Raw genomic sequence first — 17731 nt, 5'->3', positions numbered from 1 at the left:
CTGAATGCACACGTTGCGTTTTAAGTGCGGATTTGCTGCTTGGATTTTCATGTGCCAAATCTGCAGCATAATCCGGTACCAGCAAAGTGCAGACTTTTTTCTGCGTGTAAATTGACCTGCAGTGCAGATTTTAAAATCCACAGAATGTCAATTTATCCTGCATTTCCACTTGCGAATTGTATCAGACTAGTTTTAAAGAAAACCACACCTAAATATGCAGCATAAAACCGCACCTATTTCCCCATCGTCTCCCCGTAGGTGTGCAGTCCCCCATCGTCTCCCCGTAGGTGTGCAGTCCCCCATCGTCTCCCCGTAGGTGTGCAGTCCCCCATCGTCTCCCCGTAGGTGTGCAGTCCCCCATCGTCTCCCCGTAGGTGTGCAGTCCCCCATCGTCTCCCCGTAGCTGTGCAGTCCCCCATCGTCTCCCCGTAGCTGTGCAGTCCCCCATCGTCTCCCCGTAGCTGTGCAGTCCCCCATCGTCTCCCCGTAGCTGTGCAGTCCCCCATCGTCTCCCCGTAGCTGTGCAGTCCCCCATCGTCTCCCCGTAGCTGTGCAGTCCCCCATCGTCTCCCCGTAGCTGTGCAGTCCCCCATCGTCTCCCCGTAGCTGTGCAGTCCCCCATCGTCTCCCCGTAGCTGTGCAGTCCCCCATCGTCTCCCCGTAGCTGTGCAGTCCCCCATCGTCTCCCCGTAGCTGTGCAGTCCCCCATCGTCTCCCCGTAGCTGTGCAGTCCCCCATCGTCTCCCCGTAGCTGTGCAGTCCCCCATCGTCTCCCCGTAGCTGTGCAGTCCCCCATCGTCTCCCCGTAGCTGTGCAGTCCCCCATCGTCTCCCCGTAGCTGTGCAGTCCCCCATCGTCTCCCCGTAGCTGTGCAGTCCCCCATCGTCTCCCCGTAGCTGTGCAGTCCCCCATCGTCTCCCCGTAGCTGTGCAGTCCCCCATCGTCTCCCCGTAGCTGTGCAGTCCCGGGGCTGGATTTAAGGCTGTGCACCAATAGGATGCCTGGGAATTACAAGAGAGAATGTGGTGGGGGGGGCGTGGTCGACCAGAGCATAAATTTCCAGGGACACTTAGAAGTATGACTTCTTTGGTATGTGTGTCTTTTTGGAGTGTAGTTTTTCTGGTGGGTGTGGCTAATGGAGCGTAGCTTTCTTCCCAGAAATTCTGCATACAAATAAACAAAAATGTCTGCACTAGTTTGGCTGACAACCGCTATTGTGGCCACTACTGTATCTCTCTGGTTATCTGGTTGTATACAGTCAGTTAATGTCTCACTTTATCACTGGGGCTAGGTGATCTGTGCAGACCACTACTGGTAGCGTAAAAAACAAAATAGTGCCACAATCAGTGCCCCTTGTAGATGGTGCCTCACGCTGCTTCCTGTAGATGGTGCCACACCTCTAGGAGCGGAGATTCCGCTGCTAGAGATGGCCCCTGACGTCTTTGGAGCGGAATCCCCGGCCAACGTTGCCAACGCTCGGGTCGGGGATTCCTTTCCCGGAGGAGCCCCTAACTTCCCTGTCTATATATGGACGGTGACGTCAGGGACCACCTCTAGGTGCGGAATTTCCAGCCAGAGGGATGTGCTTGTGGGCACTATGTAGAGGGGGGTGTGTATGTGCCACTATCTAGATTGGGGTGTGTGTACCAGGAGACACTACGTTCCGGGTCTGTGCTCAGCCAGCACTTCCGGGTAAGAAGAGGCATGGCGCGTCATCAACTACGTTTACAGGCTGTGGGCCGGGCGGATGTTTCATGAGCTCTTCAGGGCTCAACTTCTAGTCTCACTGCCTGTAAACTCAGTTGATGACGCGCTGTGCCTCTGCTCAGCTGGAAGTGCTGGCTGAGCAAAGACACGAACGTCAGAGGAACGTCTAGGTGCAATGTAGAAACGAGTAATGCTGCCGCATTTGAACATACTTTACATTAGAAAATGTATTGTAAATGTCATAAGTCAAAATAGCAATAAAATATAGTCCTGGCCAACCCCTTTAAATATGTCTCTGAATGTGTTATTTTGATATAATAAAAAATGTTTCTCTTGTTTCGTTTTTTTTTCTTCATATCTAAAGGGTCAAAAAGAAAAAGTGATCGAGTTGAAATGATTGAACCAAAGAGACAAAAACAGTCCTCTCATTTAGCAAGGCCTCCACCTCAAAGGCCATCAGCAAGTGCAAAGAGGGTTGTCGGCTCCAAAGGAAAGCAAGTATCTGATTATAAGAGTGATGATTTTCAGAGACACGACAGGAACCGAAGGCCAGATGGTGATAAAAAAATTCATTCATCTAGCAGCACTTCCCGGGGTGGTTTTAAAGCACCACAAGATAAAGTGAGCTTGAGGAAAAGAGAATCGGAGCGAAGACCCCCATCCAATACTCCAGATATGGCTTCTGAGGTACCAGCTTAAATAAATGGTGTTGCATAAATGGATTAGGCCTGGCATAGCTGTTACATCATGCCATGTCACTTGTGACGGTTATGCTGGCATTTTTTAAACTACTTAACAACTTCACTTTGCAGCAATTTTTCAATTTCACTTTTTCTTCCCCACCTTTTAAAAAGGCGCAACTTTTTTTTCCCTTGATAAAGCCATATGAGGGCTTGTTTTTTTGCAGGACGATTTGTCGTTTTTCATCGCACCATTTAATGTACCATATAATGTACTGGGAGATTTGAAAGAAGTTCTTTGTGGGGAAAATGGGAAAATAGCAGTGATCCCTCAATTTTTTGGGGAGGATTTGTTTTTACTGTATTTACTGTGCAGTAAAAACGACATGCTTTTAGGTTCTTAATTTTTTTTTTGTTTGGTTTACTACTTTTACGAGAAAAAAACGTATTGTATGGGGTAAATCAGCCGAAAAAAAACGTTCAGAAATGGACTCTTCTGGGGAATTCAATGGGGAGGTAAAACCTGCAACAAAGAACTTCTGCGATTCTGCTGCTATAATCGCAAGTGAGAAAAGAAAAAGCAAATTTTAATTTGAAATGAATAAAAAGCTTCTTATTTACCACCGGCCGTAGTCCTAGCGACGTGATTCTCTCTTCTAAATGCAGCCCGGCCTCCTGGGATGACATTTCATCCCATGTCACTGCTGCAGCCAATCAAAGTCTGCAGTAGTCACATGGACTACAGTGTCATCCCAGGAGGCCGGGCTACATTTAGAAGAGGTACAAGTTGCCATGACTACGGTCGGGTAAGTATAAACTTTTTTTTTTTTTTTTTCTCTTTTTATATTCCTGCAGGATTTCCGCAGCGGACATTGCGCCCGAAAAACTGCACCGTAATTTAATGCAGCTTTTTTTGGATGGATTTCCCTGTGGCTACCAGGGCGATACACTAGTTTTATGCAGTTTTAATGTGTTCGTACCCTGAAAATAAAAAAAACATTTTGTCGCCATATTCTGAGAGCCATAACTTTTTTTTATTTATCAGTCTATTGAGCGGTGTGAGGGCTTGTTTTTTGCGAGTCCAGCTTTTTTTTAAACAGTCTTCTATTAATAGGAGTACAAAGATGGCAGCCTGGGGGACCTTCATTAGGTCCCTAGGCTGCCGTGACAACTATTGGCACTCCGAGATCGAGCTGCGGGGGCGATTGGATGTCAGAGAGGACCACCCCCATGTTTCTGACCGCTTAGATGCTGTGGTCACCATTTACTGCGGCGTCTAAGGACACCTGACACGCTAAACTTATGGAGAGAAGATAGAAGCAGCTTTCACTGCTTCTATCTTCTCTGATAGTTTCTACACAGTGCTCAATGAGTAGACCCAGCACAGCCCTATTCGTGACAATGGTTACTATAAGAGGGCTGTGCAACCCCAGTTACAGTGGAAAAACATGGAAAAAAAAAAAAAGTTAAATAAACGAAGTAATAAATGCACACAAAATACCAGCCCCCCAAAAAACGTTCCCCTCGCCAATCATTGTGCTAATGCTAGCCCTGACCCAATTAGCCTAAAATAACCATGTTATATATCAAAATAATGACAAAGAAAAGGTCTATTTTAGGGTAAACCTATATTACCCGGTGAAAATGCGAAAAGTAAAAAAGCTTCTTTGTTTTACTACTTTCAAACTATAAGCCAGACAATTCTAAAATACCAAAAAGAATAACTATAAAAAAAACAAGCCTTCATTGTCTACGGAAAAAAAAAGTCGCAAAAAATCACGTCGCTTGCCTAAGAAATAAAAAAAAGTTATAGCAGTTTAACGAACGCGTGCTAAAAATAGCTAAATGGTGTGCAGTCCTGAAGGCTCAAAATATCCCGGTCCTGAACCGTTAAATTAAATAACCCTTTTTAACTTTCTGAAATTTAGGTTTTGTAACCGTACATGTAGGGAAAAGATAAATCATTCAGCTTTCCTTTCTCTTTCTGCTAGAAACTAAGGAATGACTCAAGCCGAAGGCCGAGCCGGTCAAGTCGCTCTTCTGATGGCAACTCTGAAGATTATGGCACAGACAGGGATAGTGGCAGCGGTAGTGATTCTTCTGATGAAGATCAAGGAAACAATAGTGAAAATGAGGAAGGCATGGAGGAAGATGAAGACGAGGGAGAAGAAGCAGAAGAGGAGGAGGGCGAGGAGGAAGAAGAGTATGAGCGAGAAGAGAATGAACGAGGCCCGCGAGAGACAAATGATTATGATACTCGTAGTGAAGCTAGTGACTCGGAATCTGATTCTGCTTCATTTTCTGATGGTGACTCCATTCGTTCTGGTTCTGGCTCAGATATTTCAGGTAAACTTTATTTTGGTGCAGCATTCTTATAAATGTTTTCATTTTGTGATGATCAATTTGACCAGTCAAATTAAAGCCAGTTATTTGTTTTCTTCCAAACACATACCCACACATCATTTATTTTTTTTTTTTTTTAAAAAGCATGTTTTAATTTAATTCTTAGCAGCTGCCTGTTTTACTAAAATAAGCTCTGAATGGGCACTTTTAGCATTAGCTATCATTGAAACAGGTGGGAAGTACAGATTAAAGGCGTTATCCCATTTAGAATATTTTATGTTTACATAAAGCACCAAATCAATAAACCGTTAATTTGTGCTCCTAAAAAAATGATCCAGTGAGGAGTCCTTACATTAAAATGGGTTTATCCAGTCGCTAAAAATTGATGGCCTATCCTCTGGTCCCACTCCCGGGGCCCCCACAGATCCGCTGTTTTAAAGGGTGCAGCGCTTGTACGACGGCTGCTTCCTCTTGCTCACTGTGAATCGTCGACACGGAAGTAGCCGAGATTCACAGGTATTGCAGCCTTTTCTCCCATTGAAGTGAATGGGAGAAAAGGCTGCGTTACATGTGAATCACCGCCACATCCGTGTCAACGATTCACAGTGAGCGAGTAGAAATCAAGGGGAAGCAGCTCGTAAGGGTGCTGCGGCCCCTTCAAAACAGCTCATCGGCGGAGATACCGGCATTCGCACCCCGACCCATCAGCTATTGATAGCCTATCCTGAGGATAGGCCATCAATCTTTAGCTACTGGATAACCCCTTTAATGCTGACAAAAAAATTGCCATGTATTGCCATGTTACTTGCCACATCGCAGCTAATGATTGCCTTTAGTGCCGCATTGCGGCATACAACCTAATGGGGTTGTCACAATACCAGAATTTGGACTTCGATACCGATACTTTGTGTAGTATTGCGGTTCTCGATACTAAAATTTATACTTTGCCAACAATAATAATAAAAATAAAGTCCTTCCGTTTTCTGATGAGGCGCGTAGTGGGATGAATTTTGAACCTTCATGTGCCTCATGTTAATAGTAAGTAACCCCATCATGTGTGTCCGTCATAATGGCTAACATTGGGTTGATGTGTGAAGTACATGATGGGGTTAATTACTATTTGTGAGTCACATGGAGGTACTATATTCATAACACCTCGTGTCTCACATTAAGAAAATAAAAATGGCTTTCTTTCACTTATTTACAGCGTACACATCATAAATGACGGTCGCAACCATACCAAATGTGTATATTTAATGTATTGAGGCTTTTTATTTGAATGTTTATTGTAAAAAATGTGTGTGCGCAGGTTTTTCTTTAGCATTACTTTTTATTTATTTTTTAAGCTTTAATGTACTGGCATATATCTATATACTGATGGTACACAGGCAGTTGTTAGGAAATACCTAGGTATGCCCTAACAGGATATATGGTCAGACAGCCCTGGGGTCCCTTAATGGAGCTTGGGCTGTCTGTCCATATATGGTATGTCCCTCGATCGCATCACAGGGATTTCCTGTGATGCGATTCAAGGGCCATCCCCCTTCTTATTGATCGCGGCATTCAAGGGAATAGCGGCGGCGATCAGAGATTTTTCTGATCTCTGCTGTTAGGGGGGCTGCGGCTGTGTAATATAGCCTTTGCCCCGCTCCTGACAACAAGTGTGCGCCCACGGTCAGCATGATGTGATGCTGGCGGCGCTGCACTAATGAATGCCGGAGATCATTAGTGCAGCGCCGGCTGCATCACATCATGCTGACCGTGGGCGCACACTTGTTGTCAGGAGCGGGGCAAAGGCTATATTACACCGCCGCAGCCCCAGTCTGACTAGATTCTTGTGTTGCATTGAAATATCTATACTATTTAGTGTTGTATCGTGCAACCCTACAAGGTAACAACCGCCGCAAAAATCCAAACTTGCTGCACTTTGGGTCGCAAGTATCACGCGACATGGCTTTCCGTAGACACTGATGTAAATGCGACTGGCTCGCATGGAGCTTGTTTGCACGCGTACTCCCTCCTGTATCTCTTCCCTTCCGCTTTTGCCCAGAGTGCTTAAGAGGGAAGGTGTTTCCGCTATCTTTGTGGCGCCGGACTGGACATTAAAAACATTGAATAAATACGATTGTAAATGTAGAACCAAATACAGATGAAAATTTAAACACTGTCAAAATACTGAACAAATACAATAAAATGCATGTACATAGGGACAATAAGTGGCTTATTTGTTGTCCATATAGTGCTCCGTTTCACTTCCCTATTTAAATATTCATCTAAATGAGGCCGTGGGACTGTACAGCTGGATTGGAAAGTAAGAAGGGGTTATATTGTCCGCTTCCAAAGAGGGAAGGGTACGGATTTAGCTTATAGCCCCTCCCCCAGCAGCACAGTTAAGCAAGATGAGTTTTGTTATTTTTTAATGCTAGAAATACTGAAAATTACTCCAAAACCGCTATTAACAGCATTTCAGGACTAGTATGAACAGGATTCATGCCATTACCCCTTTAATTTAAATATGTAGTGGCCTTTTATATCTAGTGATGGTAAGGTTTCAGCAGTGTATTGTTTAATGAACACCGTGACTAGTTAAGTTATTGGCACAATCAGATAGGGGGCATGCCATGTCTTATTGTGTAATACTTATATTAGGTAATAACCGATTTAGCCTAAAATAAACCTATTGTTAGTGATCGCAGCCCCGCTCTATAACGGCGGACATCAGAGAAACCTTATCTCCGCCGCTATTCCCCTGAATGCTGCGATCAAAGCTGGCTGCAGCATTCAGGGGAAAAGGGGGGGGGGGCATACCAGGGTCTATTGAAGGACCCCAGGGCTGTCTTACTATATTTCCTGTTAGGGCATACTTGGGTATGTCCTAACAACTGCCTGTGTACTATACGTATATATGCCAGTACATTAAAGTTTAAAAATAAAGTAATGTTAAATTTGAAAAAATACACATACAGGTTTTTTTTTTTTGTTTTTTTTTACATTAAACATTAAAATAAGTCTCAATACATAAAATACACACACATTCGGTATTGGCGCAGCCGTAATAACCTGTACAACAATTTTTTTGCGTCATTTATGATGTGTACGCTGGAAAAAATAAAATAAAAATTTCTTTCACTTATTAATGTGAGGCGCGAGGTGTGATGAATTTAACCTCCATGTGCCTCACATTAATAGTAATTAACCCCATCCTGCACCTCACACACAAACCCATTATGACTGAGAAACATGATGGGGTTAATTACTATTAATGTGAGGCACATGGAGGTTAAATTCGTCATCACACCACGCGCCTCGCATCAGAAAATGGAAGAACTTTTTTTTTTTTATAATTATTATTGGCAAAGTATCGTTTTGGTATTGAGTATCGCAATACTACACTAAGTATCGGTATCGAAGTCCAAATTCAGGTATCATGACAACCCTACAACATATGCCCCTTTTATACATTTTTGCATTTTCTGACTGACTCTAGTTTACACTGTTTAAAGCTTACAGTATTAAAATCTGTCCCAGTGTACTTTCAGTTATTCCAAAACCAAATAAAACTACTGCTTTGTTTTGGTTTTTTATTTTTTTGTATGCCAAGATATTTTCTGTTAGGCCTCATGCATAATACTGTGGCCATAATTACGACCTATAAATACGGGCACGGCCGTCCGCAATTACATGCTTGAGAAAAGTCCTGCTGGACTGAAACGTCGCACGGGTGATTAAAAAGCTGACATATTTTGGAAGTGCTGTCTCCTCGTCTATTTTGTCTATCTGATATTGGGGACCACGGATCCGGTCCTATTGAGGCGTGCACCCACTTGTGGTCCAGTGCTGTGGTAATTTTCTGCTTTGTCCGCAATTACAGGCCGTAATCCCATTATAAAGTCCATAAAATAAAAAAAATGTGTGCTATTTTTTTCGGAAAGTTTCTATGGCACGGACACCTTCCCGTAAATATACGGTAAGGTGTTCGTCGGCAACAGAAATGAAAGGGTCTGTAATTACGGGCGATTTTATGGTCGTGTGCATGGGGTCTAACTAAGACTGGCGTTTCATACACCAGTCTTCGCTATCTGCTCCACTGGCGTAAGATGTGACCAGTTTATTAAGAGTAGGGATGTCATGATACCAGAATTTGGACTTCGATACCGATACTTTGTGTAGTATTGCGATTTCGATACCAAAACTATACTTTGCCAAGTTCTTCCATTTTCTGATGTGCGGCACAATGTGTGGTGAATTTGAATGTATCTCACATTAATAGTAATTAACCCCATGTTTCTCAGTCATAATGGGTTAATGTATAAGGTACATGATGGGGTTAATTGCTATAAACCAGTTAGTGACCGCCAATACGCTTTTTCACGGCAGCCACTAATGGGCTTTATTCTGATGCATAAGTCTTTTTACGGCGCTGCATCAGAATAAATAGAGCAGGGAGCCGTTAAATCTCCCTACTCTCAGCTGCCAGGGGTAGCTATCGATCACACCCGTTTAACCCCTCCGATGCGAGGCATGACCTAGTGGGACTAGTAAAAAAAGAAAAAAAAAGTTTAATAAAGTTAATGAAAAAAAGAAAAACCCACTTTTTCCCCTTACAAACTGCTTTACTATTAAAAAAAGAAAGTAAAAAAGTTACACATATTTGGTATCGCCGTGTCCGTAACGACCCCGAATATAAAGCTATTACATTATTTAACCCGCACGGTGAACGCCGTAAAAAATTAAATAAAAAACCTATGGAAAAATTGCGGTTTTCTGTGAATCCTGACTTAGAGGCTCTGTCACCACATTATAAGTGCCCTATCTTCTACATAAGGAGATTGGCGCTATAATGTAGATGACAGCAGTGCTTTTTATTTAAAAAAAACATCTATTTTCACCACTTTATTAGCGATTTTAGCTTTATGCTAATGAATTTCTCAATGGACAACTGGGCGTGTTTTACTATTGACCAAGTGGGCGTTATACAGAGGAGTGTATGACGCTGACCAATCAGTGACCAATCAGCGTCATGCGATTCTCTCCTTTCATTTAGACAGCGGATAGTGACACTGCTAGATCCTTATGTGCTGTCTTATACGAATACATTAACGATACTGAAGTGTTTAGACAGTGAATAGACCTTCCACGGGATGTCTATTCACAATCCCGACACTTTGTTAATGTTTCTGTCGTAGTTACAGCAGAGCAAGCTTAATCTCATTGTAACCTGTCATTTACAGCGTGATCTCGCGAGATTACGCTTGCTCTGCTGTAACTACCACAGAAACAGTAACAAAGTGCAGGGATTGTGAATAGACATCCCGTGGAATGTCTATTCACTGTCTAAACACTTCAGTATCGTTAATGTGTTAGTATAAGACAGCACATAGTGATCTTAAAGGATCCCTATGCGCTGAGTAAATGAATGGAGAGAAGTATGCCGCTGATTGGTCAGCGTCATACACTCCCCTGTACAACGCCCACTTGGTCTAAAGTAAAACACGCCCAGTTGTCCATTGAGAAACTCATTAGCATAAAACTAAAATCGCTAATAAAGTGGTGAAAATAGATTGGTTTTTTTAAAATAAAAAGCACTGCTGTCACCTACATTATAGCGCCGATCTCCTTATGTAGGAGATTGTCACCACATTATAAGTGCCCTGTCTCTTTAAAAAAAAAAAAAATGTGATGAAAAAGTGATCAAAAAGTCGCATCTACTCCAAAATGGTACCAATAACAACTACAAGTCGTCCCGCAAAAAAAACAAAAAACCCTCATTCAACTGCATCGGCGGAACAATAAAAAAAATTATGGCTCTTCAAATATGGAGACACAAAAACAAATAATTTTGAAAAAAAAAAGCATTTTTACTGTGTAAAAGTAGTAAAACATACAAAATCCTATACAAATTTGGTTTTGTTGCAATCGTAACAACCCGCTGAATAAAGTTATTGTTATTTATACCAGACGGTAAACGACGTAGATTTAGGATGCAAAAAAGTGGCAAAATTTCTGGGTTTTTTTTTCTCTTCTTTCCCCCCTCCCCCCAAAAAAAAGTCAAGTTAGTCAATAAATAATATGTACCTCCAAAATGGTGCTATTACAAAATACAACTTGTCCCGCAAAAAACAAGACCTTGTACAGCTATGTCGACGCAAAAATAAAGTTATAGCTCTTAGAATGCGACGATGGAAATACGTAAAAAATACCTTGGTCATTAAGGTTTAAAGTAGGCTGGTCGTTAAGGGGTTAATGTGAGGCACATGGAGGTTAAATTCATCACACCTCGTGCCTCACAATAAGTGAGAGAGCTGTTTTTATTTATTTTTTACAACATACATCATAAATGATGCAAAAAAAATTGTTGTGCAGGTTATTACGGCCACACCAATACCGAATGTGTATATTTTATGTATTGAGACTTATTTTATTTAATGTTTTTATTGTAAAAAAAAGGTGTATGTTTTTGTTTTATTTTGTTTTTTCTTATTTGATTTAACTTTTTTTTTTACACTATTTTTAAACTTTAATGTACTGGCATATATCTATATACTGATCGTGCACAGGCAGTTGTTAGGACATACATAATTATGCCCCAACAGGAAATATGGTCAGACATCCCTGGGGTCCTTCATGTGGTATGTCCCTCAATCGCGTGCGATCCAAGGGGCATCCCCCCCTACTCATTTTCCCCTGAATGCTGCAGTCCGCTTTGATCACAGCATTCATGGGAATAACGGCGGTGATGAGAGGTTTCTCTGATCTCCGCCGTTCGAGCGGGGCTGCGGCTGTGTAATACAGCCATTGCCCCGCTCCTGACAGGAAGTGCGCGCGCGGTCAGCATGTGGTGATGCGGCCGGCGCTGCACTAATGAGCGGCAGTTCAGGCACTGAAGACCGAACATGGTGTTTTGTAGTGCTCCCGCCATGTTCTGTCTTCAGTGCCGCCGCTCATTAGTGCAGCGCATCATCCTGACGGTGCACACTTGTCAGGACTCAGGAGCGGGGCAATGACTGTATTACACAGCGGCAGCCCCGCTCTTATACATTCATGTGTTACTATACTTAGCTGTGCGGCCCCACAGCTTGGTATCGAAATACATGAAATAACGGTATTCAACCGTTTGGGGGTGCACGGTATTGACACAGTATCGAAGTTTCGATGCATCGTGCATCCCTAATTAAGAGGTGCACGCCTCTTAATAAATCCGTTAGATCTTCCCACTTGCCGTAAGCCATAAGGTGTAACTATAGTATCCCATCCATTCCCCCCTCCCAAATCGGATATAAAGTAAATAAAATAATAATTCTATATACTCCCCTCACCGCTCCTCTTCGCTATTACCCTCTGGGCCCCCTTTGCATGCTGCGGCTCATACTAGGGCTTCAAACGGAGCAGGGCCTTCTATGTGACGCAGCACTCAATTAGTGCTACATCATATTCAATGTCCTGAAACTTTTTCTTGTTAAATCTAAATTTTAAATCTACTCTAATCCTAATAAAAAAAAAAGTATCTTTTGACTGGATGCAAAAAAACGTGTGAACAGGGCCTTACGGTTTTAGCAATTTTAGTTAACTCTGCTTGGTATGCCAAAATTATAAAACTCCTTGGTTGTGTATTGAGCAGACAGGGCTTTACATTAAATGGGATCTGTCACCAGGTTTATGTTGCCCTATATAAAGGCAGTATGAAGTAGTCACAGACTGAGATTCAATCGCTATATTTGTTTTCAATAATCCAGTAATTTTCATAAAATTCACTATCTCTTGCAGCGCGTATGCATAATTAAGTAATACAGCGATGGAATCAGGGTCTCTGTCACTACTTCGGGTAGCACAAACCTGGTGACAGACTGCCGTTTAATATTTGAGTGAGTTTCTTTGATTAGTACGTTTTTGTTGATATCTAATAGGCGCTGTAACACTGGTAATGGTGAAAATTGTGTCCCAAAATGTTTTTTTTAAAAGTTGAGCTTTTTTTCTAAATATGTAAATGAGCCTAAACTAGACAAGTGGGCGTCAATACCAGCGATTCTCCTGAGGTGGAGCTACCTCGCAGCCTCTGACGCTGTCCTATCAGCATGAAGCTTCTTCACACAGTGTGAGAGACTGAGGCTGGAGGGAAGGGGGACCACTTCAAACAGCCATATTTCGGGCTGTGGACCACTTAGTGCTTTTGTGGCATATGAAAGAGGAGATTCTAATCCTTCATATGACACCAGGATCGCAGTTCTAGCTGCGACATAACCGGAGATATCGCTAGTTGGGAATGGAAGCTATATACTATATGATAACGCTGTGTTGCTGGGCAGGGAAGGGGGAGAAGCTGTATGCTGATTGGACCGTGTCATACAGAAAACCTTACACTGCCCAGAGTGAAAAGAAAGTCACCTCCTATTTGGCAAGTATAGCCAAATTAGCATATTTAGAAAAATTGCTCATCAATGCAAATAAAAGTAGTTTTTTTTTTTTTAAAACAAATCACGCTGTAGTTCTCAGCAGCAATTAGATTAGTTTGGAGATAGGGAAATAATAAAGTGGTGACGGAGCCTCTTTAACCCCTTCCCGTCGTAAACAACTTTCAGATTTTCATTTTCGTTTTTTCCTCCCGACATTCCAGATCCATAACGTCTTTATTTTTCCGTCGATATAGTCTTATGAGGGCTTGAATTTTGCGGGACGAGTTGTAGTTTTTCGTAGCACCATTTATTTTGCCATATAATGTACTAGGAAACGGGAAAAAAATTATTTGTGGGGTAGAAAATGAAAAAAACAGTGATTCCTCCATGGTTTTTTGCGCGCCATTTTTACGTAATTCACTGTGCAATTAAAACATGTTAACTTTATTCTGCGGGTCAATACGATTACGGCGATACCAAATATATATAGTTTTTTCTATATTTAACTACTTTTAAATGTAAAAACCTAAGTGTAAAAAAGAGAATTTATTTTGCGCCGCCAAATTCCGAGAGCCATAAGTTTTTTATTTTTCCGTCGGTTAAGTGGTATGAGGGCTTATTTTTTGCGGGATAAGCTGTAGTTTTTAATAATTCCATTTTGGTGTACATGCGACGGTTTGATCACTTTTTATTTCATTTTTTGTGTGAAATGAGGGGACCAAAAAATAGAGATTCTGGCGTTTGCAATAATTGTTTTTTTAAGGCGTTCACCGTGCGAGTTAAATAATGATATATTGTAATAGTTCAGACTTTTATGGACGCGGCGATACCAATTCTGTCTATTTACTTATTTTTTTTTACAATTCTCTAGGGGAAAAATGTAAATTGTAATTCATTTTTTTTACACAAAAAAAAACACCTTTTATTTAACTTTATTTATTTCAACCAGCGATCGTTCGATCACTTGCACGATATACTGCAATACTAATGTATTGCAGTATATCGTGATTCTGACAGGCACCTATTAAGCCCTGCCGGAGGCAAGGCTTAATAGGTGTACAAAGATGGCGGACCTGGGAGTGTTCATTAAGCCCCCAGGCAGCCATAGCGGGGGGGGGGGGGGGGGCGCGATGAGCTGTTAGAAGGGGTCGCCCTCCTCATTCTGACTATTTAAATGCTGCGGTCGGTATTGACTGCCGCATTTAACTAGTTAAACTAGCGGGATCGCGCTCGAGCGCAATGCTGCTAGTTACCCTGAAATGTCGGCTGTAACATACAGCCAACACCGGCATCGTATGGAGCGAGCTCACTGCGTGAGCCCGCTCCATACTTCCCCTACCCGACTTTGGCGTATGGATACGTCAAATGTCGGTAAGGGGTTAAATTCAATGTGGTAAAAGTCATTAAAATTTGTCATATGAAAACTTGTAATAGTAGAATAATGTGTAGTCTTACCTTTTGAACATTGTCCGTCTGGTCATTATTATTGTTAGTTTGGAGAGTTTTTATTTTTATTTTTTAATTTTCATTTATCCATTGGAGTAGGTGTATTTCGCATATGTCCATAGATGAGTGTTCGCAATTCCATGGTTCCTGAGATCAGTGCCCAGCAATGAAATTTCAGCAGAGAACAGTTAGGACTTAATCACAATTTACAACAAAAATACATTTTCTATTCTATTTGTTTTTGTTGGTGTAGTTCTGCACATGATGGTGGCATAGCTTCATTGGGTAGTAATTTTGTGAACACAAAAATTGACAATTCTGCAAAGTGATTTGTGCTGCGGTGCATTTTAATCTTAGATCATACCCTTGAAATATTTAATGCAGGGACTAAAGGTAACTTGCACAACATAGGGTTTCAAAGAAAAGAATCCCTGTCTCATTTACAGGTCCCCCAGACCCTGCACTAGGCATAATACAGTATATCCGTTTTCCCAGGACTGCTGATTTAAAAGCTGTAGACACCTATTGAGTGTTCGATTTAAAAAAAATTCTATATATATTACGATACAGCTTCTATGTATCCTGTATGCATAGAAGCCGTATCGTTCTTTTTCAGCAGAATCCATTAATTTAGCTGAACGGACGGCTCTGCTGAGAGCGGGTTCTCCGTGTCTGACTCGCAGTATCCATCTAATAGCGATCACATCTAAGTTATGAATTTAGGGACTTTTCACATCTGTGTTGGATGCTGCGTTACTGGCCTTAGTCACAGATTCATCAGAGATAACCGGAAACTAGAGTGCAGCATGCTTCGCTATTGTTTCCGGTAAAACAACGGAGATGCCGACGGAACCCATTAAAGTCAATGAGTTCCGTTGACCACTGGTGGTACCTGTGGTGCAATGGAAGAGTCTTTTGGTTTTCCCTTGTTCTGCTCCTCTGACTGAGCAGAAGGGAAGCCCACAATGCAGAAGTGAACAGGGCCTTAGATGTGATTGATATTAGCTGGATCCTGTGTGTCAGACGCGCAGGACGCTCACTCAGCCAAGCAGTTCGCTCAGCTGAACTAACAAAATCGGTTGGGAGAACGATGCAGCTTCTATGGATACATACGTATTGGAAAATCAAATGTAATAAGTATGTTTTAAAAATGTCTTAGAATTTAAAAAAAAACATTGATTTTAATAACTCTTTCCATAGCCTTAAAGATACAATTGATGTTTTATATTACAGTATATTCTGATGAGAGTAGTCAAATTAAGCTTTGCTTGGGAATAAATTAGCTTGAGGGGTTAACAAGTCGTGAGAGTCTAAGGGGGATTCACACAGGATGGAAATACTGTGGAATTTTAGTGCAGAAAATCAACAGCAGATTCATCCCATCCACATGCTGCAGAATTTTTTTTGTACAGTAATCAGAACATGCTCCGGATTTTCACATTTTGTTCTGGATGTACGCTGCAGTATTCATCCTTTTCAATGTAGAAGGGAAGAAATCCGCATTACACATGCTGGTTTTGCTGCGGAATCTATGCAACATTTCTGTGACATGTAAATCCGCCTAAAGGCGGAGGATCCAGAGGATCATCATGTCCGTTTATATAAAGAAAAATAACCATTAGGCCCCATGCACACAACCGTGAAAAATCTGTTATTGCGGTTATTACAATACGGTCCGCTATTACGGACCCGCCCGGTTCTATTGGCCGCGGGAAGGGAATTATGGAGCATGTCCTACTTTTCATTTTTTTTTACGGGCCGTGCTCCAATATGTTGTATGGGAGCACGAAAATGCGGGCGTCGGCAGATGTCCGTGCCCACAAATGCGTGCTGTGATTACGGGCACGGCCGTGTGCATGAGACCTTACATAGTGCAGAAAATATCATAACAAACACACAAATAATATTGGTGACAGCCCCTATATTTTAAATACCACAGAGTTGTCTATTTTAGTTTCTTCTCCGCTCTTTTCTTTATGGTATAAGGCCCCATGCACACGACCGTATTTTTCATCAGTAATTACGGACCCATTCATTTCTATTGGCCGCGGACATCTTTCAGTATTTTTACAGATGGGTGTCCGTGCTAAAAATAATTATAGAACCTATGGGAGCTTCCGTAAATCTGGAGGGCTACGGATGTGCATTCATATACCGTCCGTATTTACGGAAGTGTTGCTATGCAACATACTGATGACATTTACATCCTTCCTCTTTTTTTTTACGTATCCGTATATACGGATGTAATACTGACCGTATTTACGGACACCCCAGTTTTTCGGGATAGATGAAAATACGGTCGTGTGCATGGGGCGTGGAAAAACTCCGTAATTGCGGACCACAATACGGTGCGCCATTACGGACCCGCCCAGTTCTATTGGCCGCGGACACCTTTCCGTATCGGGAATTATGGAGCATGACCTACTTTTCGGATTCTACGGGCCGTTCTCCCATACTTTGTAAGAGAGCACGGCTCGAACATGCGGGCGTCGGTGGCCGGGCCGTGATTACGGGCACGGCCATGTGCATGAGGCCTAAAGGAATGATTGATAATAGTAATAGACAGTTATTAATTCCAATATTTTGGAGCAGAGAAGGAAATTGTTACATTTATCGGTCTGTAACGTAGGTAGACTGAAGTAAGTAAATCCAAAAATGTCAAATGTCATTGGGACAACAGGATTTTTTGAGTACTCGCTGTAAAATACTTTTCTTGTCCAGTTCATTGGGGAAACAGACCGTGGGTATATGCTGTTGCCTCTAGGAGGCTTGACACTAAGAAATAAGTGGCTCCTCCTACAGGATATACCCTGCCCACAGATGCTGTTCAGGCTGTCTGCAAGTAGTAGGAGAAGCAGATACAAGGTAAGAGCGGTATGTCAAACACATGAGGAGAATCAAACTGACAACCATGAACAAATAAACCCTGAAAAAAAAAAGCATCTGCAGAAGCAAACAGGTAGAACTTGACAGGTGTGCAAAGACCACCACGTGGCCGCCTTGCACAACTGAAGGGTAGAGGCCTGATGGCGCCCAGCCCAGGAAGTTCCAACTGCTCTGATAGAGTGGGCAGTGACCTGGAAAGGGGAAACCTTTCACCGAACCAGATTTAAGCCTTTTGAACAAACATTCGAATCCAGCGAGCAATGGATGCTGCCAAACCCT

General features: G+C 42.2%; 1 protein-coding gene across 4 annotated transcripts in view; it reads left to right on the top strand.

Annotated features, from left to right (window-relative positions):
• The window catches only part of YTHDC1 (YTH N6-methyladenosine RNA binding protein C1), a 76142-nt gene that overhangs the window by 22660 nt on the left and 35751 nt on the right, over positions 1–17731 (top strand). For all 4 annotated transcript variants that reach the window (XM_075860823.1, XM_075860831.1, XM_075860816.1 and 1 more), the window contains exons 3-4: positions 2072–2394; positions 4379–4733. In XM_075860823.1, coding sequence (XP_075716938.1) covers positions 2072–2394; positions 4379–4733 — 678 coding nt within the window. The remainder of the gene's footprint in view (positions 1–2071; positions 2395–4378; positions 4734–17731) is intronic.

The sequence above is a fragment of the Rhinoderma darwinii genome, chromosome 1 (assembly GCF_050947455.1).
Source record: "Rhinoderma darwinii isolate aRhiDar2 chromosome 1, aRhiDar2.hap1, whole genome shotgun sequence".
NCBI lineage: Eukaryota > Metazoa > Chordata > Amphibia > Anura > Rhinodermatidae > Rhinoderma > Rhinoderma darwinii.
The sequence above is the reverse complement of the archived record's forward strand: the minus strand, read 5'-3'. Positions and strand labels throughout refer to the sequence as shown.